The 27,283-nt window shown below is 34.6% G+C and overlaps 3 protein-coding genes across 4 annotated transcripts in view; 1 reads left to right on the top strand and 2 right to left on the bottom strand.

Moving 5' to 3' along the window:
• LOC116343023 (bromodomain-containing protein 1) overlaps positions 1 to 2,976 on the top strand; it is a 4,738-nt gene extending 1,762 nt beyond the window's left edge. The window contains exons 4-6 of the mRNA XM_031770891.1: positions 171 to 1,550; positions 1,616 to 1,925; positions 1,989 to 2,976. Coding sequence (XP_031626751.1) covers positions 171 to 1,550; positions 1,616 to 1,925; positions 1,989 to 2,595 — 2,297 coding nt within the window. The 3' untranslated portion in view covers positions 2,596 to 2,976. The remainder of the gene's footprint in view (positions 1 to 170; positions 1,551 to 1,615; positions 1,926 to 1,988) is intronic.
• Positions 2,977 to 8,405: 5,429 nt separating this feature from the next.
• LOC116342849 (isovaleryl-CoA dehydrogenase, mitochondrial) lies at positions 8,406 to 10,325 on the bottom strand. The gene is made up of 7 exons (XM_031770627.1): positions 10,046 to 10,325; positions 9,887 to 9,966; positions 9,671 to 9,796; positions 9,474 to 9,579; positions 9,379 to 9,400; positions 9,293 to 9,316; positions 8,406 to 9,226 (listed from the first exon to the last, which is right to left on the bottom strand). Exons 1-7 carry the CDS (start codon positions 10,166 to 10,168, stop codon positions 8,457 to 8,459), a joined length of 1,251 nt encoding a protein of 416 aa, XP_031626487.1. The 5' UTR covers positions 10,169 to 10,325; the 3' UTR covers positions 8,406 to 8,456.
• A 692-nt stretch (positions 10,326 to 11,017) lies between these two features.
• On the bottom strand, positions 11,018 to 25,880 carry LOC116342920 (synaptic vesicle glycoprotein 2B-like). Of its 2 annotated transcripts, none has more exons than XM_031770726.1 (8): positions 18,502 to 19,075; positions 13,605 to 14,471; positions 13,514 to 13,525; positions 13,212 to 13,348; positions 12,610 to 13,089; positions 12,289 to 12,515; positions 12,030 to 12,217; positions 11,018 to 11,414 (listed from the first exon to the last, which is right to left on the bottom strand). In XM_031770726.1, the coding sequence occupies exons 2-8, from the start codon at positions 14,372 to 14,374 to the stop codon at positions 11,231 to 11,233; spliced, it is 1,998 nt and encodes a 665-aa protein (XP_031626586.1). In that variant the 5' UTR covers positions 14,375 to 14,471; positions 18,502 to 19,075; the 3' UTR covers positions 11,018 to 11,230. The 2 variants fall into 2 exon arrangements, with proteins under 2 accessions (XP_031626586.1, XP_031626585.1); XM_031770725.1 differs by lacking the exon at positions 18,502 to 19,075 and adding an exon at positions 25,758 to 25,880 and having other exon boundaries at positions 11,231 to 11,414.
• Positions 25,881 to 27,283: the final 1,403 nt, after the last annotated feature.

Genomic DNA, 27,283 nt, shown 5'->3' with positions numbered 1-27,283 from the left:
TTTGCGCTGTCTGTTTGTATATTTGGTTTTTGCTCACATAAATTTGTATTCGTCTTTTTGCAGAATATTCTGTATGTTATTGTTTTCTTCTTAGGCCGTCAAATGTGAAATATCTTGATATTTTTTTGTTTCTATTCTGAACTATTTTTCAAAATTGTTTATTTTTGTAGGATTATACATGCATATGGATACAGTAAAATCGGTATCAGACGAATCGAGCCCGGTAACAGTTCAAAAAAGTGCCTACTGTGATGCACATTGTCCGGCAGTTACCGGCGGAAATGATAGCATTAGTTTGTCCAGTGCTGAAGCGGAACGATTGCGACAGCAGTCACGCATTAAAATGAAACAAGCCCGTAAAACATTGGCCATGAAACGTGAAAGTGTGCCATTAATATTAATTCCAACGATTCCACCCGATCGCGTGCAGCACATCACATCGTTAGTTCATTTCCATAAAAAGGCTGCGTTCATTCAAAGACTCATTGCGTATTGGACTCTAAAAAGACAACACCGAAATGGTGTTCCATTGTTGCGACGCTTACAGAGTCAAGGGCAAATGCATCAAAATCGTGGCATCGAAGGATCACCAAATGCTTCCGAACTGAATCAACAGTTGAAGTATTGGCAATGTTTGCGACAAGATCTCGAACGAGCGCGTCTACTGTGCGAATTGGTGCGAAAACGTGAAAAATTGAAGGCACATTACATTCGAGTCGCCGAACAATCAATAATGATGCAATTAAATCCATTGGAAGAGGCAATGTCACGACTGCTTGACAACATTTTCTTAAAAGACGTACAAGAAATATTCACCGAACCAGTTGACATCGAAGAAGTACCTGATTACACGCTTGTTGTTACACATCCAATGGATTTAAGTACGATGCGATCGAAACTTCGCGATGGAAAATATGATACATTGGACGATATGGAAAACGATTTCAATTTAATGATTCAAAATTGTTTGGCCTACAATAATAAAGATACGATTTTCTATCGAGCCGGTATTCGTATGCGTGATCAGTGTGGTCCAGTGTTTAAGGCGGTGCGCAAAGAACTGATTCGTGAGGGTATTGTTGAGAAACCACAATCAGATGAATCCATTGCACATGAAGTTGATACCGAATTGGTTGCATTGCTTGAAAAAGATTTACCGTACGAAGAATTGATTCCAAAATTACAAGAGCTTATGGAGAAATCATTGCGAATTAAACATGGATTGGTTCGACAAAAACGTGTTAAAAATGTTAAAGCTGAAATTATGAGAGCGAAAAAGCTGTCAAGCCGAGGAGAAAAATCAAATCCAAACAGTCCGACAAAAGTTACGCCGAAGAAACGACCACGATCACCGGCAAATACATCACAATCAGACGATCTTGATGATACGAATAAAGAGTCATTGGCACAACCAGTCACACCGTCGTGTAGCCCGATTAAAAATGCCAGCAATAGTGCATCACCATCGGGTGTCAATCGACGCACAGCCGTTTTATTCACACGAAAAGCCAAAGCAGCAGCCTCGATAAAAAAGCCTGAAACAACAACCGGTAAACGAAAATCTTAAACATTAAATTAAAAACTATTAACTTACGCATGTCAAATTTGCCTTTAGGACGAAATTCCCTTGCCACCGATTCAACGAGTAGTACACCAACTTTGAGTGTTTTCGACAATAAGCTCACATCACCAAGTACGTCATCGTTAGCTGTTCCATCGACAAGTGCCTCCGCATCGATTGGGATGAGTTGTTGCCAAAAGAAAGTTTCACCAACCAAAGAGCGATACGTTCCATCGAGTGTGATGCCCGACAGTTTCCGAACTTATCGTGGTCGAGGAATGGCCCAATCTTCCGACTCTGAAGACTCGAACATAAGCCATATGCACTCGTGTGAGTGTAGCAGTTGTAGTGGATCTGAGTTTGGGTAAGATTGAATTAGACACAATTGAATTCATTTAACTAAATTGAGAATGACACCACATTTCAGTTCGAGCTATGACGATGAAGATGACGATTTCTTCAGTGGAAGTGATGATCGAGAAGGCGAAGAGAGAGAGAAAGGAAATCTGATAAAATCATTTGGTACACCGTCCACAGAAGTTTCGCCCTCAAAGAAGAAATCCGACGAATCATCATCAGGTGGCACATCTAACAACACATCATCCGAGTCTGCGTCCAGTACAAATGCAAATCCATCAACATCGAGTGATGCTGAATATGAGCCGTTGCAGCTTGTGTGGGCGAAATGCCGAGGATATCCGTGGTATCCGGCACTTATTATCGATCCAACAATTCCAAAAGGTTTCATTTATAATGGCGTACCATTGCCAACCCCACCAAAAGATGTTCTGGGTTTACGTAAAGATAAAGTCGAACCAGTTTATTTGGTATTGTTCTTCGATGCGAAACGCACATGGCAATGGTTGCCGCCGAATAAATTGGAAAGATTGGGCATCAGCGACCAGATTGACAAAAGCAAACTAACGGAGAGTCGCAAACAGAGTAAGGCTGTACGCAAGGCCTACGATGATGCTTTGCACTATAACAGTCAAGTGACGGATCTGAATGGTCAAGGACCAGGGGCAATTGCATAAATTATATCATTTTTTTGATTTTATATATTTGTCTTTAACCCTCTGCTGTGCAAGACCACCTGGAGACGAAATGATGAAATTTATTTTTTTCAGTATTTTTTTTCTTCCTAGAATAAATATTTTCATTTTCTATTCTTTCACATAAACGGAAGCTCTTAATGAAATACGATAAAAATTTTGATTAACTCTTGAAAATTCGAAAAATATGACCAGCGGAAAATCGACTTTTCATTAATTTTTTTTTTTTGTTGAATTACGACGTTGAACTCACTCGTAAAATGAAACACTAGAGGGTTGATGTTTATCATTTTACACGTTAAGTTTCACCATGTTTTTGCGCTTTTTTTAAACATTTTCAGCACAATACATTTTTTGTTTCTTTTCGAGTTAATTCATAGAATTTTGATTAGGAATAGAATACATTTAATATTTTTCTCACGAAACATAAATAAAATTGTTGAATAAAGTAAAAGAATGCTTTGTGTTATTTACTTTTAATAAATTTTATTACAAAATAATTGAACGCTCTAGAATAAAAACAACTTATTGTTTGGTCGCATATCGAAACTCGACTTAAAACGGTTGCATATCAAACCGAGACAATATTTTGTTAACAAAGGAATAAAGAACACTGACTTTTTATTATACGAAATATGTAAGTTTGGTTTTGTGCTGATATCTAGCTACTGTTCTGCCATGTTTTACTAACAGAATTTTGTTTCGCTTCGATATGCGACGCAGTTTAACGGAATAAATATTTCGCACTTTCGGAGGCTCAGTGTAGAACGCACAAAAAGTGAAAAAAACTTCTTATTCTAAAATTTCATATACAATCAAATGGCTTCTATCAGCGATTTTTATTGCGCTTTGCATTGTTCAATAGAATGTTGTTTGTAAACACAATGCCATGCATTGAGAAATTACATGTAAGTGTGAGCGAGATAGCATTGAACAACGATTTGGGTGACAGAAATAGCAAATTTTTACAATCAGTCGCACCAGATGATATAGACCATTTAGTTGTGCATAAGAAATCAGATTTTTTTTTCACTTTTTATGCTCTATACCGAGTCTCCGAGAGTTTCATATAACGTTGCCATTTAGCAGGCAAATAACACCCATTAAATAATATGCGAAAGCCAATCGTGATTTGGATGTAAGGAATGCGGATTTTTTCATTCTGATTTAACCAGGTGACACAGAAAATTGAGCCAGTATTTGTAAATCGAAGAAAAAAAATTATTATTTTTTTCCATTTTTCGCGATTTTTTACCATCTATATGGGAAGCTTGTATCTCAATTTTCTGTATCACCTGGTGAAATCAGAATGGAAAAAATCGCACTCCATATCATATAAATCACGATCTGGACCTTTTTCACTTTTTGAGTGCTCTATATCGAGTCTCCGAGAGTTTCATATAAACTTATTATTTAACACCTATTGAATAGTGACCGAATCATACGTCCTCAGCAGGGATCCGAGAGGTCCGATTACCCCCCTGATGAAGTGTTACCCCTTAAAAATTTCCAAAGAATTCTTTCAATTTGCTAGGTATTTGGCCAAAAAAGTGAAGACCTTTTTTTTTGCTTTTCAGTTTTGGCATGTACGAAAATTCTTTTCGATTTGCTAGGGATTTTCATCCCGAAAAATTCTTTCAATTTGCTAGGGATTTTCGAAAAAAGGGAAGAGCAAAAAAACGAAAAAAGTACACTTTTCACAAAATATACTTCACTTTTTTGCTTACCCCTCTCGATTTTTTTCAATTAACCCCCCTTAAATTTTTCCCTTGAGGACGTATGGACCGAATGCCCATCGTGATTTAGACGATAAGGAATGCGAGTTTTTTCATTCTGATTTTACCAGATGATATAGAAAATTTAATAGTATTTGTAAATCGAAGGAAATTTTTTTAATTATTTTTTTCATTTTTCTGACGATTACTGCGGCGTATCGGATATTGACAAATCGGCACCATTGGCAACATCTAAAGAAGTGATGCATAAGAAAATGGCCAATTTTTGGTTTTCAGACAGCGAAGAAGAAGAAAAAACTGACATAAAGAAGATTTCAAGTGAAATTCACGCAGCTGAGATGCTTCCTTTACGCATCTCAGATGTTAACAATTAATCAAAGTTCTGGGTTCAAGGTCGATTGTCCAAGTATACGAAAGACATTAATAAATTTTATAAGGAAATGGAATAACGAATAAGTAAACATTAACTATTTTTGATAGGAATGATCGATTTCGAGAGTAAACGTATCATTAGAAACAATTCGATGCTTCAATTTTTCAGTGAATTCTATAAATTGAATCGCCATTCGGATGAGACAAAGTAACCGCGGCTCGCGAGCAAGGAAAACTATATTTTGCTGCTTACTACAAAGACCAATGGCACCGTGTTGAAGCGATCGATACGCAAATAGGTGAGTCACAAAAAGTTATACATAACCTCAAATTAATTGTGAATTTACATGATGAAAATAATATTTTTGCTTGTACGTTAATTTTTTTATTTTTATTATTTTTTCAAATTCAGACGGACGCAAGATTCGAGCGAGATGAAGCTCCAAGATATGGCTCATTTTTGAACCAATACAGAAGTCAACAACATGTACTTGGTTCAACGAGTTTTGGCAGTTCACAATTGATTGACACTTCAAAAGATCGGTACTCTTCAACTCCTGTTTTAAATATGGAATCGGAGATAACAGGTTTCACAATGCAACCAAATTTCAAATCGATTACATTTCGCGAAAATAGTTTAGTCGCTATACGAAAAATAGCAACAAATTTATCACCGAGAGACCGTTTTGTATCTACTCCGGTTCTAAATACGGCCACACAACCTTTTGATTGTTCTCAATCGCATAAACGCTCAAGTCGTATGATTCAGTCGCCACCACTATTTGATGATAGTGAATTTATTCCGGGTAGTGTAGTTCATACTCAAACAACAACAACCGCAACCATTACAAGCGCCGCTCAAGTGACAAGTGCCGCTCAAGTAACAACCGCCATACGAACAACAAAATCCGTAGCTGAAATGTCAGCCGCCGAGTATGAAATATGGATCACAGAAATCCATGTAATTATTATTCATTACCAAAATATTGCTATCCGTTCTTTCGATTATTTTTCATACTGTTCATTTATCATCATTATACAGTCTCACATTCAATTCTGTGTTCACCAGACATTATAAAGAGATATTTTCAGCCAGATGAATCAGCTCATCCAGATATCGTGAGGAGCTGAAATGGAGTGAAAACAATAAAAGTGATTGTTATAGTGATTGTAGCAATGTAAGTGTAATTATAACCATAACAATCACTTCTATTGTTTTCACTCAATTTCAGCTCCTGACGATATCTGGCTGAGCTGATTCATCTGGCTGAAAATATCTCATTATAATGTCTGGTGTTCACTTCATATTACTATTTTATTTTTATTATATGTTCCCATTATTTCCATTATACTTATTGATTCATTTTCTTCCCTGTTTGATTCTTAGGACGCAGCTCGAATGCCGGCCGTCTAAGCCGCCGATACGTTGGTCAAGTTATGCACTTTACATCGGATGAGGATGCAGAAATAGAAAGACAGGTTAGAGAGGGCTTCTATCGATGCGAAGACAAGAAGATGTTCAATCGAGTGGGAAGAGTTGGTTATCGTTCACGTCTTGCTGATTATTGCAATAGTTCGACTGATCCAATAAAAGAGTCCGACGAGTCGTGGAATTTTATTTTGAATTGGAAGCAAAACATTTCAATCGAAACTGAACCCATTGAAATGGTAAAAGGGGCGAATCGAATTTGTGGTTAAAAGTTCCTGGCACTGATGGCAAAGTAGACAAGGCTTTCAAATATATCGATATTGTAATCGGTAACGGCCCGATGAAAGATTCTCGAAAGACGATATAAATCATAGTATCAACGAAGAGCTATACTATAGTAACAGGGCGCAGTATAAGGCCAAATTAACCGTCTAAAAGGACGGTGATCCGTCTAAAAGGACGCATGATCAGGTGGTCCTCCGGCCACATACCAAAAACGGCGGGGAACAACCAAAAAAAGGGCCAAATTTTTTTTTTTCGTTGTATTTCTATTACCTACTTATTCAAAACCTGTTTATTTTTTTAAAAAAATATGGTTGTTCACATTCAACTTGAAAAAACGATTCAATTTATAAATTAAAAAACCAAAGCACCATCCTATGTAGTTGTGGCTAACTAGTTCATTCACCTATATTCGGCTCTTGTACATATTGCCTGCAAGCAATGTATTCAAGACTCGACTATAGGCGAATGAGCAAGTTTGTCGCAACCATATAAGATGGCGCCACATATGCGCAATCATTTGCTCCTCCATAAGGGCGACAGACACAATACCTTTTGTTTTATATTCGTTGGAACAATCTTGAATTAAAGAATTTGTAAATAAAACTGTCCTGATAATGCTTAGTTGACACATTTGATTATTATCAAAAGATTGGCATCGATTAACTCATTGTGGGTGCCACAATCGAAATGTTTGATTAACAATCATGTAGGTGACAAACACGTTTTGTCCGTTGGAGCGCATTCCGCGACCAAAGATCGTGTATTCGTCTCGATTCATTTTGCCTGAATATTAGAAAACAATAAAACATGTTAATGTTCTACATATAATTCATTTTTTTATACTAATAAGAAAAACGTACGATTGTCGATTCAGGTAATATTATGTAGTTTGGTTTGAATTGATGTTACCAAAAATATTTTGCGATCCGATCGTGTTGTGTTATTAAATCTTATTCTGTGAATGTTCTTCTGTGTATTTCGAGTCAACAGATGCAATCAAAATCAATGCTCATTTGGCCGAAGTAAAATTAGGACTTACCAGTAAACCTGTCAATATGTAACACCGCGATTTTCGATTTTTTCAACGATTGGAAACGCTGTAGTTCAGTGTTTAATTGAGTAGGGCGGCGCCACCGTCTATACATACAAATGTCCATTTAAATCAGCGCCATCTACGCTAAAACATACTTTTGGTTGAAAATAAAACGCCATCATATTCCGATATTGGATTTTTTGTATTTAATCGGTAGAGAGGCAAAAAAAAACTAATTTGAAGCATTTGTGCGACTTTTCATATTTGGCGTTTTTAAGCCCCTCGACGTTTCCATGGGTACCACGATGATCTATGTCATAAACGTCGCTTTATTAAACGACTGGAGATAATCGATTACTTTCTTTGGCAAAGTTGTAGCCCCTAATGAGACGATTTTTTTTATCACCACAGTGACCACTCCCGTACCGAAATTATGCCCAAACTGTCACACTGCTAGCGCCACGACGGAATTCAATGTAATCTACACTAAGTTGCCGCCAAATAGTGAAAAGACTTTTGCTCAGTTGCAACCAACGGACTAGAACTCCATAGTTGTCCGTAGTGGCGCTAGCAGTGTCACAGTTTTGCATTTTATACAGTCTCTTATGGGGCATAATTTCGGTGTGACCACTCCCGACCCCTCCCTGGTGGCTAAAAATGATCCAAAAGGAAAACCTAAAAGTTATTATCGGTCAGGAGTTCGGGTCGGGAACTTAAGACTTACGGATGTGTGTTTTCCGTTCAATAAAATTACATTTATAAGTTAATATTGTATTAATTTTATGAATCTCAGGTGGCCGGACAATATTCAATGTGTTTGTTTGTTACCCGATTCTGACATAGTCAAAGAAAAGAAAAACGAACAAAATACATAATTTAAAATTTTTCTCACGAAACATAAATAAAATTGCTGAATGAAGTAAAACAATGCTTTGTGTTATTTACTTTTAATAAATTTTATTACAAAATAATTAAATTTCAAATAGAATTAATCCTCATATTCTTTATTCAGAGCTCGGCCGATGAGCATACGCCGAATCTCCGAGGTACCGGCACCAATTTCATATAGTTTAGCATCTCGCATAATACGACCGGCACTATATTCATTAATATACCCATTGCCACCAAGAATTTGGATGGCATCGAGCCCCAGTTTTGTTGCCGCTTCAGCACAGTACAAAATCACACCAGCACAATCTTTTGAATTTGCTTTTCCTTGATCAGTTCCCCGTGCAACACCATACAGATACGATCGACATGCATTCAATGTTGTGTACATATCAGCCAATTTTCCTTGAATCAATTGCTGTTCGCCGATTGGTTTATCGAATTGTTTGCGTTGATGTGCATAATCAAATGCTACATCACAAGCACTTTGCATAAGACCAACGGGTCCTGCAGCCAGTACTAGCCGCTCATAGTCCAATCCTGACATTAAAACGTACACCCCTTTGTTTAGTTCACCAAGAATATTTTTACTTGGCACTTTGCAATTGTCAAAAATCAATTCTGACGTATTACTTCCTCTCATTCCCAATTTATCAAATTTTGGACCATTGCTGAAGCCTTCGAATCCTCTTTCGACGATAAACGCTGTTATTCCATGCTGTGGCTTTGCATTTGGTTCGGTTCGAGCATAAACAACCAACGTATCAGCATCCGGACCATTTGTAATCCAACATTTTGAACCGTTAAACACATAATAGTCGCCTTTCTTCTCGGCCCGAAGTCTCATTGATACCACATCACTGCCGGAACCTAAGCGATAAAAATATATTATCAGCAAAGTTCAAATGTCAATTGTCTGTTCAATGTGTTTGTTACCCGATTCTGACATAGCCAAAGCACCTATTGTACGAACAAAATACATAATTTAATATTTTTCACACGAAACATGAACATATACATACCTATATGCTCTCCGTTGCATAGCTGGAAATGTGACAAAAACAAAATACTTTATATCAAATATTAACGACCAAAAATCTAATCGAAACACACTCACTTTGGGTAAATATTTACTTTTTTGTTCCTCTGTACCGTTTCGATTAATTTGATTAACACAGAGATTTGAGTGAGCTCCATACGACAAAGCAATACTACCACATGCTCTATTGAATGATTGAAAACAACACACAATTTTAGAAGAAGAAAAAAGTTATAAATAAAATACGCTCATAGTGAGACGAGCCTTATCTTTACCTCGATAATTCTTCCATAATAATGACGTGATCTAAATATTGTGCGTCAGTTCCGCCATATTCTGACGCTGCTGTAATACCAAGTGCACCCAAATCTCCCAATTTTCGCCAAAATGACCGTAAATCTCTAGAATTTTGTTTTATCACAATGAATTTGTTTTGCAAAAAAAAAAAAAAAAAACCAATTCTTCAAATCGTTTCCGACGAAATAGCTTACTTGAATTCATTTTTCTGATCGATGGCCTGTGCATGCGGTGCCAATTCTTTTTGTGCAAAATTAAAAATAGTTTCGCGCAGCTAAACAAACAAATCATTATTTTCCATGTAAACTGATAACAAGATAATCCAAGTAAAATCTGTTTATAAAAGTACTTACTTTGATTTGATCGTCATTCAACCCAAATATTGATTCGTCAATCGGATAATGAGAAAGAAAGCGTTGTACAATTGGTTTACCATGATGTTTTGTAAATAATCTACCACTTAAAGTGCGTAACATATTAAAAAATATCGGATTTCAACAAATCACATAATTTCTAGAACAAATATTTGAATTACTTTTTTTCGTCTGTGCCATAAACAACAGCGTTCGAAAACGTCAAATGATATGGTTGAGAAAAAAAATGCTTGTAAGTTTACTTCTTCACACAACAACGTTCACGTTCTGAGTGTGCAAAATTATCAAAACAGATTACGCATGCCGCTTGAGTGACGTACACACATAGACAATACGGTTTGTGATTAGGATTGAGAAACATGAAATGTGCTAGTGTTAGGTGCGCGAGTGATTGACTGTACATGTGTGTTTTGATGTGAAATCAGTGACACACAGCGTGCATGTGTTCGGAATTCGCCAGCTGATTCAATATATCGAGTTTGTCTGTGAGATGCGTTGACCAGAATATATTTTGACCTATGAATAAATACAATGAAAAAAACATGGGTGAATAGTGCGGCCGTTGTAGTTACTTCATCATAAAATCGAGATCAGTTGAGATAACAATTGAAATGCGAAAGTTCTGTCCTAATGAGCGATCAATAGACGGTTGAATGCTATGCCATTCAATCTATAGATAATAATGCTAATAGATACGTCCGTTGACAACAGTAGCGAGTCGTTATTATCGATGGCCACCACTGTTCGGCAAATGTCCCCAATGAAATTGAGCGTTGCATTCAAAAACAAATGCGATGGGTTTTGTTGAATTTGTCTTTGTATTTGTATGGAATCAGTATATCTTACAAATGAGATTTGGAATAGTTTTTTTTTGTTGAGTCAATGACATTTTTGACAAACATTTATACTTAGGTGAATACAAAATGAAAGCAAGAAAGAAAAATAAAACTGTTTACTTTGTAACATTGGAATTCATTGGAAAATCAATGGTACAATAACTTTAACATTATCTTTATCTTTAAAATTTAATCATATAAAAAGTGAATAATATCGTCGCATATGAACATGAATTCGCTTTATTTCGTGTCGTATTTTGTGTGTTGCGCGCTGCCTCTCTGTTTGTCTATTTCTTCTATGTTTTTTCATTTGGTGCAGGATCCATTGTTACGAGAGTGCTGTTCGCGTTGTATTTGGCAGCATCAAACACATAAGTCCACCACCGGCCAGCAAAACTGCGACAATGAATGTTGGCGCTGGACAATATAAATCGAGTAATTGGGCAATTACAATGTTTCCAATAATTCCACCCAAGCGGGCACTTATCATTGAAATGGCTACACCAGTGGCCCTGTAACGAGAAAAAACAGAACATGTAATATATAATAACATAAGTGTTAATTGTTAATATCGATAGCGAAAGTGTTTTTATAATCAATTTAGCTGACGTTTTACGCATTTAATGGCCTATTTTGTTACAGCCATTGTTTACATTACGAAATACAAATAAATTGAATAAATGTATATCGATCACTTCTTACTCAATTTCATAATTGCATTTTCTCAAGAGATTTTTCAATGAAAATTATTATCAAAGTTTTGCTATTTTTACACATTTTCTGACTGACCGACCGACCAAGCTAATAAATATACTTGAGACAAGAAATCTTGGATTAGTTGCCTACGTTTTTTTTCTGTTTGCGATAAAAATGAACATGCCACTCAATTGACATATCTTAAATGCAAAGATAAAGCAAAAGGTCGAGTTCCACAATCACATATAATGATGCATGTTTTATTTGAGTCGTAATATTTCGTTACTGCTTTTTATATTCGAAAAATTGAGCGCGTGGGGAAATTAGGGTTTATCACATTTTAAATTTTACCACGAAAAAAAAAAACGCTCGCGTATAAAACAACAACGATTTTAACATTCAAAGTCAATGGATTTCTTTTGTGTACGCACCTCAAATGAGTGGGGAATACTTCTGTGATTAAGCAGTCCAATGATGCATTGCCGCATGCAATAACGCCCGTGAAAAAAGCCGACACAATGAAATTTTGCTGTTTATTTATGACAAAATACATTCCAGCTGAACAAACTGCCGCTGACATTGTACTGAATATTAAAAAGAATTTTCGGCCTAATTTATCCTAAAAAAAATAATGCATAGAAACATGAATTCAAATCCAAAAATCAATCATAATTGAGTAATCGAACATACCATGAATAAAATACTGATTAAATTTGCTGGTAGTGCAGCTGATAGTGAAATAAGCGATTCCATAAATACCGAACTCGATATGCTCGATGAACATACACCGAGCTGTGCATGTGAACCAGATTGTACAACATAATTTGTCACTTGGCATACGGTAGCCGATTGGCCTGGATGCGCACGAGAATATTCATCGAAACGATTGAAGAGCTCTGGAAACCACATCATCAAACCTTCAATGTGTGAGAGAGTAAACGTTATGTATTAATCACAATGGTGCTACTGGCTCCAACCGATCGAATATGTAAAAACAAATCGAAAACTAACCATAATACCCAATGTGAAATGTAAAATTGATTAGGATCGAGATAATTGTGAATTTCAAAATTGGCGGCACAAACAATTCACGACTATTGTCAGCAATGTTTGAAAACATCAACGAATATTTTCCCTTCTTTTTAATGGCTTCAATGTCGCACAATGCACCATTTGCATCGTAATCACTAGATCGTTTAATGTCAACGGTGGCACCATTGCTGTTCGTATTCACAATTACTGGCATTAGGAATTTTTCATCAATCATAAGCTCCTTAACTGGATAGTAATCTTTGGTTTGTCCGGTGTTTGTGACGAAAATACCACGTAAAATGTTCAACGCTTTATCTCGACGACCCTGCATTATCAAGAATTTCGGACTCTCGGGCAAATAGAATAGCAATGCGGTCACAACAAACGATGGAAATGCACACAGCAACAAAAATATTCGCCATGAATTGTACTTAAAATATGGCGTATCAAAACCAATGCCTGAAATCGAGTACATATCATAAGTGTTTTTCATGTTTTATCAATATTTTGCGATATTTTCCATGGTGAAATCATCCAAATAATAGCAAATGAAACACACACAAAAAACTTATAAAACTCACCAGAGGGTATGATGATCCATGCCAAGCCAGCAACGAAAAGATTACCAATCGTCCAAAAAGCGGCCATAAAACTCAACATCGATCCACGTCTTGATTTTGGCTGAAATTCGGCAAAATAACTCCATATAACCGGCCCACTGTTACAGAAAAAAAAAAAAACCGAAAAATCTGTCTGAGTACAAATAGAATGATGAATACAAAGCGTATGGCATAATGTAAATTTCTCAATTAAATCAGGTGATAAATGTTGGATTTGTGACTTGTCTGCATTATCTCAGATACAAAAATCTGTATGTACTCACCTTCCACCCAATCTGTTGAACATAAACAAATTCATTAGCTTTGATTTTTCACATGTTCATTTAAAAAAAGAAAATCTTTTGAAAAACTTACGCCACTCCGTTTAGAAATCGGAAAATCATGAATGTAACATAGCTTTGGCAAAAACTGGACGCAACAATGCATAATGCATTCATAAACGAGATGACAATTAATACTCTTCGTCTGCCGAGCGTGTCTGCTATGCTGCCCCAAACGTAGGCGCCCACCATCATGCCAATAAATATGATTGAATTCAGCCAACCTTTGGTTTGTGTATCAAGATCTAGATCGCATTGGGCTGACGGCAGTATAAAACTCATTGAAATGACATCCATCTCTTCGCTCGTACTGACCAACCCACAAATCGCAAGCAAATAATAATGGAATTTTCCATAGCCCGTCAGTTCGATGGCTGTTTCAAAATCGGCTCTGGCCACATTTGCATTGGCTATTGGTGTGATTGATGAGATATTTGAAAATTTTTCACAACTATCCGCACCACAACTACCATTGCCATTTATTTTGGCAACCGCATACTTTTTCCCATCATCGCCATCATCTAATGAGAGTCGAGGTGATGTGGTTTTATAAACGGATGCATAGTGTTTTGAATCGATTACACTGTCATCGATTTTATCCTCTGGTAACTGTCGATAGTGTTGGTCATAGTAGTTAAATTGACCCGGTATTTGACTATTTGCTGACGGTTGATTGTTGAGATTAGAGTGCAAACTTCCGAATTTTTTATCGACCGACGTGGCGGTCGTCTTTTGTGCACTATTATGCAATGAATTGTTTACATTTGAATCTTTAAGATTACTTTCACTGTCACTGTCTACCATTCTATGTGTGTGTATGTTAATTCAATGTTCCGCAACGTATTGTGTCTACTGCCGATGAATAATGACGTTTGCCAACTGACGCGTTCAACTTTGATTACTGTAAATAAACAAGTTACAAAATGCATTGGCTACAATCAATTATAGTCGAATAACATTGCAAAATTATCGTGATAAATTTTTTTATATTGTAATTATTTCATTAGCATTGATTAAAAAGGCGATCCTTTAATTCATGATCAATATGAGCTGATATTGGAAGGAAAATACCATGGAGGGAGCGATAGAGAAATGATTTATGGGTTATAAATTGGCCAAGATAACCTTCAGTGGAAAGAATTCGCTACTTTTGAACCGTTATTATCAAATGAAAGTATACAATTCGCGCGACTTTCATTTTTAACACTTTCGCCATTTAACACACACTCCTGCTCGCTCTCTCTGTGTCTCTCTGTATGTATGTGTATGTGTGTCAATCCGCCATTCTGGCGCTAGATCGATTAGTATGTCGAACAAAGGTTTGTGCTAATTTAGCATCATCGATCGTTTGTTTTTCATTCGTTTCCGTGGTTGAGTCATTGTCACTGCTAATATACAATTTAATATAGAGAAAACGAGCACTTTTCTTATTTCTCGCAAATTGGCATAAATTAAGCATGAAATTGTCTATGAGCTTAAAACACGCACATTTCAGCGGCGAATGCTTGTGTACACACAAACAGAGGGCGAAAAACAGAATCAAAACAAAACAATAAAAAAAACTTGTTCGCTAAACTTATCACGAAATTATTCAATAAAATTTGTTTTTTTTTTTTTCAAATAAAAATTTAAAATGCTATGATTAAGTGAAATACATCATCGGACGATTGCACTTCATTGGATGAAATAAGATCGTAGCTGCATAGTTCTAGTGAATCAAGTCCTTGATCAGTGATCAGCGAAGATTATTTTCCTGGAGATGTGTATACTTCTCGAAAATCAAATTCTTTCGTTTCATTTTCATTGAATCGTTCCAATGACTTTTCAAAAAAAATGTGTTCCCATAAACTTGATGCAATCAATTTTGCTTTTTCTCAAAGTCAAATCCCATTCCATTTCTTCCTCAAACACACACTGCTACACTGTAAATTGCAAATATTTTCCTTGATCATCGAAAACTCATTTTGAAGAAAAAAAAACTATTAAATGAAAAAATTGTTGCTCTAATTGAAATATGCAAAACAGTCAGTCGTTTTTTTTTTTATTTCATTAGAATCGAGTCCAAAATTCTCGTTGGTTGAGAATCTTTTTTTTTTTTTGGACAAGAAAAATACGCCGCGACAAAAGTAACGTGCTTGTGTTTCGTTTGGGCTAATTTGAACGACAAAGACGACGACTGATTTACTGCTTATTGAATGGCTTCAAAACGTTTTTAGCGTATTAAGTTTGATTTTATTATTTATTAACAGGACGTTTATTCAATTAGCTGGCAGTGGATTCATTTTGGTACGACGACAAACAGGAAAAACAAATTGTCGATCGAGGTTTTTAGCCTTCAATGTGTGTGAGAGAAAACGTTAGTTGTTAATCGCAATCAGTTCGCTTGTAAAATAGGAAAATTCATGAGATATTTTAGATTACAAAGTGCTACTGCCTCCAAGCGAACGAAGGTATAAGCAAAATATAAAACTAACATAAATGCACCTCATTATGGTATTTAATTAATTTGATATTGTTCGGCTATTATTTTATTGTTTACATAATGGAAATGCCGTTAAACAAAAAAAAAAAAAAAAACGTTTTTTTTCTTCTCAGTTCGATGTTTTCACTGTGTTCAATTTATTGGTTTGAAATCGACATTTTCAAGGCATTTCGGTCTTGCATTCTGTTATGAATCACTTTCAATCGTGCGCTATTACTATAATTTGATTGCATTTTATGAAGTGCATATCACAACAATATTTTTCGTACATAAATTTCAATTTATGGATAAAAAAAGGTAAGCAAATAAATAATCATAAACGACAATTAGCTACCACAAAGTAAATTAGTCGACCACAATGTATAATGAAACTATATTGAACGACAACTTTTAGCATTGCGATAAAAGAAAACGAAATCTACTTCATGAATAGAGAATTTTTTTAAAGCTGCAATTTAATTTGGTTTGGCATTTGCACCCGTAATAAATAAAAATGAATTGTAATTGAGATAAGCGAGACACTTTTTTTTTATCGCCGTTGTTTGGTGACAATAGTAGAGATTTGTAATCGGTTCGTGATCAAGCACCCAAGACGAATAGAAAGGTAAACACCGAAGTCAAGACAAGACTAATCTGATTATTTGAATTGAGCTTTGTCACATTGGGCAATTCAACGAGATAAAAACAAATCGACTCAGAATTTAACGGTCCTTTGTCATTGTCACACATGTGGTTATCTGTTTTACTGTTTTCGATAATTTAAATGTAATCACTTTTGTTGGCAACGATACATGTATTTAATAATAATATAATTGAGTGTTGTCTCCGTGCTCGAATTTTATGAAGATTTACATGTGCAAATTGCAAATTTTATTGAGATTTTAAAAAAACCTTAACTGCAGCTGTGAATAATGGAAATCTATGTATCATTTGTCTGGCTCATGAGTTGTATTACAAATCTTATTTGGGAATAGAAAAATGGCGATAGATTTCAATACTTATGTATTTCGACGAATAAGGTTAATGCTGATTTTTCGTCGAAGTTGAGTCGAACTGGTTTCAAAGGTTACAAACAAGATAAACAGCTCGTTAAATAAATGCCATTTAACCTTTCTCCATTTAACTGTTATACATGCTTTGTTTCTTCTTCTTCTTGTTACTCATTCAAAAACAAAACCAAAAATGTTTCATCGCACAAATTGAATTTGATGACGTTGAAAAACGATATAAATTGTAATAGAACGATATTGTTACCTCATCTAAAATAGTGTTTAAAAAAATAAATAATATGATTTTAGCATGTTTTCATTTGCTATTTGAACAACAACTCCATTATGATAATGTAGTATATTGAGCTTAGATAGATATGCCATAAATGCTGATTTATGAAACGCGAACAGATTTAAAGTAAAACAAATAGAAAATAGAGATGAGATGAGATGAGATGAGAGGATACATCATGAAAACTGATCTGAAATGGGCGGGGAGTGAGATTGAATGTGAAAAAAAGAAGAAAACAAAACATAACAACAACAAAAACGAAACAAATAGACACATTTATATAGCACGTTTATATATTGCTAATTGTTTTATAGGTGTCTATTTCCCGCGCAATCGACCTAGCATTTGTGAACTTGTGATCGCTGCTCTCAACAGTTTGCATATGCTTTTGATTCATTTTGTAAACGAGGGAAAGGTCTCTCTTACTACTAATTAACATTATAATTCAATAATATTTTGCATTTTTTTCGCAAAATCTTTTTATTTTCATTGTAAGAAGAATGTATTGTTTTCGTTGATTTTTCTAGACATTTTGGCTCGATTTTTTTATGGCAGCTAAATATAACAAAGCGATTAAGTAATTTAATTTTTTGGCATATTTTTGTTTTCTCTCGTGTTTTATCTAACGCAATTATGTTTGCCATTTTTTTTTTGTTGTAAAATTTATAAATTTGATTTGGGCTTTTGTTTCAGTTGTTATCCCACTTATAATTTGTCTCTAAAATCAGATTCGTGTTTAATTAAACGAAATAAGTGGAATTGATAAAATCCATCTTGATTAGTGTTAACGATGAACTTATCATTGTAAATTTCTGATAAACAAAACGAAAGAAGCCGTACATGCCAGAAAGTAGACGCTTCATCTTTTTGCTATCTTTTTAAAAGCTATAAATAATTTCACATTCTCACATAAAATGTCGTCAAGTCTTGAGTATCGGGTTCGTCGCGCCGAAATCAATTTTTGCCAATACTACCTTTACCCTCGTTTATCTACACCTCTTATATAGTTATCGCAAAAAATATCAATTTCAATCACATTTTCAAAAAAAAAAAAAAAAAAGTCAACAAAATTCGAAAAAAAAGAACGAGACAAAAAAATGTTTAAATGTCACACAAAATCTCTGCCGAAAAATGTTTATCAACGGAAAAAGTCCGATTTCACACTTACAATTTTGAAATCACTTGCAAAATGCAGTTCAATTAAATTCCAGCATGAACTTGCTGCAATGCAGATGGTGAGCACATGAACAGTGACTTATTGTTTGTGATTTAAAAAATAAACTGATTCTAAGACGAATTTTTTCTTCTGCTATTTGGTTGTTGTTGCAAACATTATTCACAAATCGGCTGTAAAATGTCGATCATCATCAAATATTGATGTTTTCATACAGTAAAATCACAATTGAAATTTTGGATGTGGTGAACTTCGAACAACGGTTACTTGAAACGGTGTTATCGTGATTTCTCAATTATCACAGGCGATGAAGAAAGCTTTTTTTATGTACGTGTAAAGTCGTAATCTAAAAACGCTTCAAAATGCACACATGGATGCGAAAGGAAAAATACACAATACGAAGGCACAAACTTAAGAAATTAACTGCAACACTAAACTGAATGATTTTTTTTCGTGATTGCGAAAAACACAAAAAAAAAACTATAGAATGAAAGATAAAAAGAAATACACTCGTTGATGAATTAGTGCAGACAATTGACAACCTATCAAGTGGCCGTTTGTTTCGTTACTGACCGATTCGGTGCGACAACAGTGGCTGATTCTCTCAAATGTTGCGCTATGGATTTAATGTGCTCGTTTGAATGTATTCAATTTTCTTGTGGAAATTTCGCTCCTTTGTACACTGTGTTGATATAATGCGTTTGACTGTGTACAACTATTGCTCTGCTACGCTGTGTATATCTATATGGCTAGCTCACATATACTCTTTCACTGTTTTTGTGTCTATATGTGTGCGTGTGTATTGCCACCGATAACGATAAACTTAAAACCAAACGCGCAGATCATGAAAATCCATTGTATTCGCAAAAAAAACGATAACATCGAATGATATCGACTCCACTGTTTCATTCACAATCATCAATACACACACTAAATCTGAAGCTTGATTGATGTGAAATTAGCACTGAATAGCCATAAAAAATGAGTAAAGAGAAAATAAAACGGCAAACACAACAAAATTTATATCGACGGCAACCACTACGAACTCAGAATCGGTATTATCGCTCGATCAACGGGAATAAATGAATAAAATATCGGTAATTTAGACATTTACATAGTTGATTTTATGTACGCTATTGATTCGATACACTGACCGACACAATTTTCGGTGAAAGAGTCAGAAAAAAACATGCACAACGATCACAAAAAAGAAGAAGAAGACTGGAGACGTTAAACCGCATAGTTGCCAAATTATATAAATATATTTTGGCTGTGGTTTCTTATAGAAATACAGAGGCTCGATTGATCGATATGATCGATAATAAATTTACTATTTCTCAATGAATGTTATGGATATATCAGTTGAAATGTTGTTTGTCGCACGCTGTAAACGATGATAAATCATCGTTGAATTTTATGCAAATATCATAGATTATGTGACTGTAAAAGCCAAAGCCATGCAAGGTCTCGTCACTTTTCTTGCGTTATCAATTTTATTTCAATATTTCTCATGCAATGTTTTTTTATCTGTCTTGGGCTATTGAACGGTTATCGGTGTTTTTCTGGCCAAAGAATCAATACACTCGAATTTCCAAGAGATACGATTGGTAGTAACGATCGCTGAAGAGCCGCAAATGTATTTTACCAGTCGGTACGTGTTGTTTCTTATGTGTAGTTAACGATTAATTTCTAAATATTTGCCATTTATCATCGGCACCATCATTCAATCACTGATCGAAATCACTGATTGTGTATTGTGTGCCGCCGATAGGTGAGTGTTCTAATTAGTCCTTTTGACACGTTTTTCGTCTCCATTTTACCACATTCGTTCGTATCTTCTTCTTCTTCTTCTTCTTTCTTTCTTTCTTTCTTTCGAAGACAAGAACAATTTCGAATGATATAGAACATGTTGGAGAATTTGTCGAATTTATTTTATAAAAGTGGATTAATCAATTTGCTTCCACTTTGTTTAGTTTCGTTCGGCAGATTGACGTCATTCGTTGGTAAACACTTGTGCTTGCTTTGTATACATTGAAAATTAAGCCATACATCCGGAAAGCGATTCTTAAGTTTTAATAATTCTGCACAATTTGAACACGCAAATATAAAGAGCGGACAGTGTTTTGTAATGTTGAGCGAAAAGGAGAAGAAATCAAGTGCGACTGCGACTAATAGTGTCATCACTTGAATTATATTTCACATTATGTTGATCTCTCTCTCTCCCTCTCTCTATATGCTTGAATTTATCGTTTGATTTGATTAATTCCATTCATTCAATTGTCATTAGAAAATCGCAAGCACTTTATGAGTGCCTTATTCTCCTTGCTCTTCGGCCAAATGAATTTCGCATGTAGTCATACTATGACCATGCCAACATTTTCTATTGTCTACGCTACTTTTTTCCATTTATCATTCTTTTTTTCGATCCCCTCTCTTTAACGCTTTGTGTAGTAAATTAATAAAATTTGAATATTGTACAATTGTACTCGATCCGATTTACTTGATGTACATTCAATGGTTTGAGATGCATACAATACACGAGCATGACGTTGAACATGGCACATATTTTCAAATCAAATACGCAGCCAATTTCGGTGTACCAAACATTTGTGTATTGTATAAAAATCGGCAACAATGCGACACAAAGAGCCACACAATAATAAATGCCACAACGTATCGTTGCACAGGCAAAAAGCAAAAGAAACAAAACGAATAACGCCTGAATCTTTTGATTGCCTGCCTGCCACCGCACTCATTTATCCGTCCGTTTGAACGTTTATCATTTATTTACACGATGAAGACAAGTGTTTGTTTATTTCTTATTTGATTAATATATTTATTGCCACTGTCAAATCATCGCCCCTCTGACTTAATTGAAACGAATTTATGATTTATTTCCATATATGTATGCTAATCAATGGACATCAACCATTCTTCGTTCATGCCACGTGAATTATTCGGCTTTTGCTCGTCGGACACTAACATAATAAATGGCCCGCAGTCAAAATACATGGATGGATCAAGATATAGCCAACATTATTCTCGAAAATTACTCAATTGACGTCCATAAATGAAGGATATTTTTTCTTCACCAAACTATGAATGCAAATTAAATTAATTTTGGGAAATTGAATTGTCTGTGAATTATATCACATGAAACAGGATCAATACACCACTATATTTTTTCGTATTTTTTAAATTGTAAAACGTGTTAAACCATGTGAATAATTATCACAAGATGAATCATGTAGACACGTTTTTATCACTGAAAAGTTCCATGAACTAAAATTCTGAAAATGTGCATTATCATTTCATTGAAGTCGCACTTAAATTGATTACTCAATTGGAAAACGTTTTTTTTTTGTCACTCGTACTCATTAAATTATAAATGACAGGTGCATTTGCAAACCATGGCTTTTATTGCACTTTAAAAAAAAGTTCATTTTCAAAAAAATTCAACCACTCATTGATTGATTGATAAAAAAACATTGCGTCAAATATATGTGAATGATAATAGGAACGTGCAAATTTGTCTAGATAATATGAGTTCAAAAAGAGGCAGAAGGTCAACAGAACAGTGTCAATTATTCCATTTTTTAAAAGCAAATGGCAACAATGTGTGCTAAGAGTTGGATATCTTATATTGAGCTAATTCCTTAAATTGGATATTGTTGCGGAAAACCTATACAATAAACGTCTATTTATAGGTGACCATTTATTTTCAAATTTCATTCATTACGACCAAATTCAATTGAGGCAAAGTCAATTGTGAGGAAGTCATGTGTTATATATTGGCTGTATACTCGTAATTCTGCCATGGTTGAATTTTTCAAATTGAATGGCTGTAAAACAGTGTACACGATGTGTACAAAAGTTTTTTTCCAGAAGATTGGTTTTCACAAAAAAGGACTCTTTCAAGACGTTTTCAAATACAAAAATTAAAAAAAAGAACTTCTGAGCAGTGAAGTAAATAAAATCTAACTCATTTATTAAAAACAATCCCCATGTACCAAGCCATGTACATTTCTGGAAAACTTTTGCACATTGTTGTATATACATGTACTTATTTTGAAAAATTGAACCGTTGCAAAGTACGCAGCCTTACTTTAACAATCGGTGGTTGTAAACCAAGTATTTTATGATACTTGAATTATTTCAAATTTCCGTCTCAATTAACGGCATAAATGTGCTTTAATGATGTTTTTTTATGATCAAAATTCACCATTTGAAGCCACTATTGCTCTTCCACAGCTTGGCAATATTTAAATGAGTGCTATTTCAAGATAAAAGAAAACGAGCCATAGTTTAGCGATAAAGTTGCGAAGTTTGTCATTTCTATGGTAATTTTCTTTGAGTCAATATTTTGAAATCCAAATAAATAATTCGGCGACACACTCACAAAGCGCATGAATTTGCTTTATTACGATTGAAAAATGACAATCCATTTTTAAATTCGTTTTTTCCGTTGAATTGACGAAGAACACAAACACATCGGTGTGTTTCGAAATTCTCGAATTTAGATAGTTAACAAACAACAAGCGAAATGTTGAAATTGTTACAATAAAATAAGAATTTACGCATGTTCGGTCAGTTTGATTGTTACATCGGAAGTTGGACGACATTAATTATTATTATCATTTTCATTCTGTTGGACGATACGCAATTATGCTTTCGAATTTCATGCGAACAACAAAAGATTGTTGACATACATCTGTGATAAACACGTGAATGATACACATCGCATGGCAGTATATTTTTGATGCGTTTTTTCAATGGACAATTTATTCTAAATAAAATAACCGAGCCTTTGAGAGTGTGTCGATTGTTTGTGTTACAGTTTGATTTGTTTGTTTTAAAACCAATTATTTCTGGTTTTTGAACAAACATCATTCCTTTGCGCACTCAATGCCGTATCGATGTCGAATTGAGTTCTTTTTTTACGATTTCTGCAAAAATGTGAAGTACGGAAGTATTATTGCAATATTTATGCATTCTTATCAACACGTTTCAAATGGAGCGAGGTATATTATGCAAATTATACCTCAATGTGATAACCTAGGGGGTAATTCTAAAGAATTGTCTCGGTGAAAGTGAAGAGCTAAAAATGTCTTCACTTTTCCAGGGAAATCGAAAGACTTTACCAGCCCTCAGGGGGTAAACTCCCTCCCCCCGCTCACTACTGATGATAACATATACAACAATCTACATGACGTGTGCTTGCCATTTGGCAAACAATTAGTTTTCTACACAAATATAAATTAACAAAACAACCGTTTCAGATACTTTAAATTCAAATGTTTTGATACGTTATCAAGCGACAGAGTATTAATGGATAATAAATCATTGCATCAAATGCGCACTTGACACAAACTGCATAGGAAAGTGATGATGTTGAGATAAATAAGTGCACGCAAACTCAAGTCTCGTTTACAGGGTCGCGATACCGTTCAATTCGTATCATAGAGAGCATTCGTTCCATTGAATGCCAAAATAATTCTGAATTCAATGATAAACTTTGATGTTCGATTGCAAATCGATTTCTCGTTTTAACTGCCCAAATCGAGTGAGTTTTATCTCATCTATATCCTGTACTCATTGCGGACTGTGATGAAATAAACAATGATAAAGCAAATGCAGATTCAAGCAATTGTGTTACTCGATCAATTGAAGCATAAAACGATTTTTAGATTTGTTTGTTTGAATACTATTCAAAATACGAATTCGGAAGATTAGAGCCACACGCAATACTTTATTTCAATGCAACAATGGATCAATTGTATAGTACTGAACTGAACTTGTCCAGTGTTCCGAATAAATAAATTGTCACATTCACAAGAGGCGTATACACGCAGAATAAACAATTAAGAATCTTATTTGGATTTTAAAATGGAATAATAGAATAAAGCATTCAAAATCTGATCGAATTTGATGAAGACTATTTCGTTTCGTGGTTGGCATTAAAGTTTGACAACTGTTTTATCATTCTTTCCTATTTTCTCATGTTGGTTCAATTGGAACACTTTTAAACGAGAAAAAAAAATCCACTTTATAAATTGGTTACTTACTTTAAATTTCAGAACAGTCTATCATGCAAATAAACCACTGCATAATCCAATGGAATGCAGAGTGAGAGGTGTGTGGAAGAGAAACATTGTTGTTGATTTGGATGAAAGAACCAGTTTTCGGACCATGGTTTCGAATTGATAAATTGAAATTAATCTATCTATAGCGTGTAAATTTTCATCATTCTCTCAGATCTTTTCGTTGTTGTTGGAATGGCTTGAGCTTAGAAATGTGTGTTTTTTTTGCATGCAAAAAATATATGGTGTATGTTTTTTTACGTACAAAAGCAAATAAAATAAACGCGTGTGTTGTGTGCAATGTTTTATATCGTGATCATATGTGGCTACGAAAAATAACCTTGTTGTTTATTGCCACGAAAATTGTGTGTGTGTGTGAGTATTTGTTTGTGACATTACAGGATACGCCAATCAAATTTAAGCCTTATTTATTAATGCATGAGTGTACATTGTAGATTTTCTTACAAAGAGATTCAAACTCTCGGTTCCGTAATAGATTGTCATCCGACAATATGGTTGAAAAAAAAAACCTGTATGGCTCTGCTTAAGACTTACAAATCATATGATATTTACACGCTTTTCACTTCCAGGCAGCAAACCAAATTCAAACCAAACCACAGACATTCTCTATGCAAGTGTCAAATGACTGAATCATTTTAAACCTTTAAATGACTAAATATGCTTTACTTTGTTTCTCAAAAATAAGGTCGGTCGGTCGACCAAAATAATTGAATTTAATTGCTTCGCATACAAAATCGAATTAGCCAGTCGGCCACCTTTTTTTCACTGCGGTTTTGTTTCAGAAGAAATATCGTATAGGATGAGTGACAAATATTTTTCTAGTTTTGATATCAACCATTGTATTCAATAACGTGTATTTTGTTACATTACAAGCATTTTGTGGTTTTCGATTGAAAGCGCAGTTATAAACATCCATCGAAATCGAAGTTATCAATGATTTCACGAACCAGCTACTGATAGTCAAGTATACCTTCTTACAAACAGGGTGACAACATCTTTTTTTTTTCATTTTTTAAGACCGAATTTACCGCAAGTTTACCTGATCAATTTTGATTCAAAGAATAATTTCCATTAAATCAGTTTAACTCAAACAATTATTCTCTGAATCAATTTTGAACTGTGTTTGAACCTCTGAAAAAATGTTATTACCTCGAAAATTGCACTAATATTTTGCGACTTTGTGCGAATCTGTATTGTTTTTTTTTAAGTTCAACAAAATCACTGAACCGATATTGTTTTCGATTAAGCGCTGTTTAGCGAACTGTTGCACCAGATTTTTTTTCGTCGATGATTCTTTTAACAAATTATATATTTAATACGTATTTTATTACAGCTGTGTGAATTTTATAGAACTGCGTCGCTGAAAGTTTTCTTCTTTTATTGCACAAATTTCCACTTAAAATGAGCACATGATCGTATAAATATTTCGGTGCGAATAGGTGCGATTGCTGTAAATACACAGGCTCAACTGTTTGGAAAGAAAATGTTTTATCGACTGCATGCGCAACACACAATCACAACTGTAATATATGTGTCATTTCAGCTGATGTGCAAAAAATCTGGAGTGCAAATTTATTTGTAATACCCGCCTCTTTGTTGTTCGTTTTTGGTTTATTTTCCATTAAGAACAAAAAAGATATATATATATTAAAATTCAATTAGTCTCTCTTTTGCTCATTTCAACACACATCGCACATGTCTGAAGAAAAAATGAAGAAGAAGAAGATTGCAACAGTTTGACGATCGAATTTCTGATTAAAAAATGAATTGAACGTATCGTGTTCATCAGACAGAAAGCAGCCGGCGTCTTTGTCTTTCACATCAAATTTTAATTTTAACGCACACCAAACTGGTTATTCGCTAACGCCAGACGGTTTTGAAGGTCATTCATACTATCATATATTTTCCATTTGGATACATCGAAAACAGAACCGTTCATAAACCCTACATTCACTTATTATTCGATATATGTTTATGGAAACACGAAGGATCTGCTAAAAAAACAGAACAAAGAACTCGATCTTGTTCATTATACTATAACATTATATGAATCATCAATGGTTGTTTGTTTACATTTTTGCGTTTGATCTCGTCCTTCCTGAAAAAGCCAAGAAAATAAAAACAAGAAAAAAATGTTTTGATCTGAGAAAAATATAAATGGTTTGCTAAGTGATCGAATAAATAAACGGTTAAATGCGCTATTGTCAAAGATACGCTAGAAAATTAGCAGCAAAATTATAATTGTGTTAACTACATTTGCTTAGAACAGACACAAAAAAAACTGTACATTTGGTTTTCCCCCTTCATGATCCATCGGCATAAATATAAACATTTCGTACGTTATTTGTGGTAAAAAAACTTGCTTGTGTCATGTGATTTCATGCGTCTGTGTCGAGGATTCACGTAAATATCAATCACCTTTTTATCAAGTCGTGTACACTTGAATAACCGTGTATTTTCGTTGCATTGCGAAAAGGAGAAAAGAGAAACAAAGCAAAACCTTGAATTAAAAGTCACTGGATTATAAATTGCAAATTTCTTTATTTTTTTCTGTCATTTGCTTTCATGATTTTCGGGAGTGTCTGGATCTAATAGTTTTCTTTAAATTTTCCTATTGAAATTCCTCATATAATTTAATTTAGTTGCAACATTAAAAATATAATAAAAAGTAAGAG

This window comes from Contarinia nasturtii, unplaced genomic scaffold (assembly GCF_009176525.2).
Source record: "Contarinia nasturtii isolate CC-2019 unplaced genomic scaffold, AAFC_CNas_1.1 Cnas_scaffold_928, whole genome shotgun sequence".
NCBI lineage: Eukaryota > Metazoa > Arthropoda > Insecta > Diptera > Cecidomyiidae > Contarinia > Contarinia nasturtii.
This window is presented reverse-complemented; position numbering and strand designations above follow the sequence as displayed.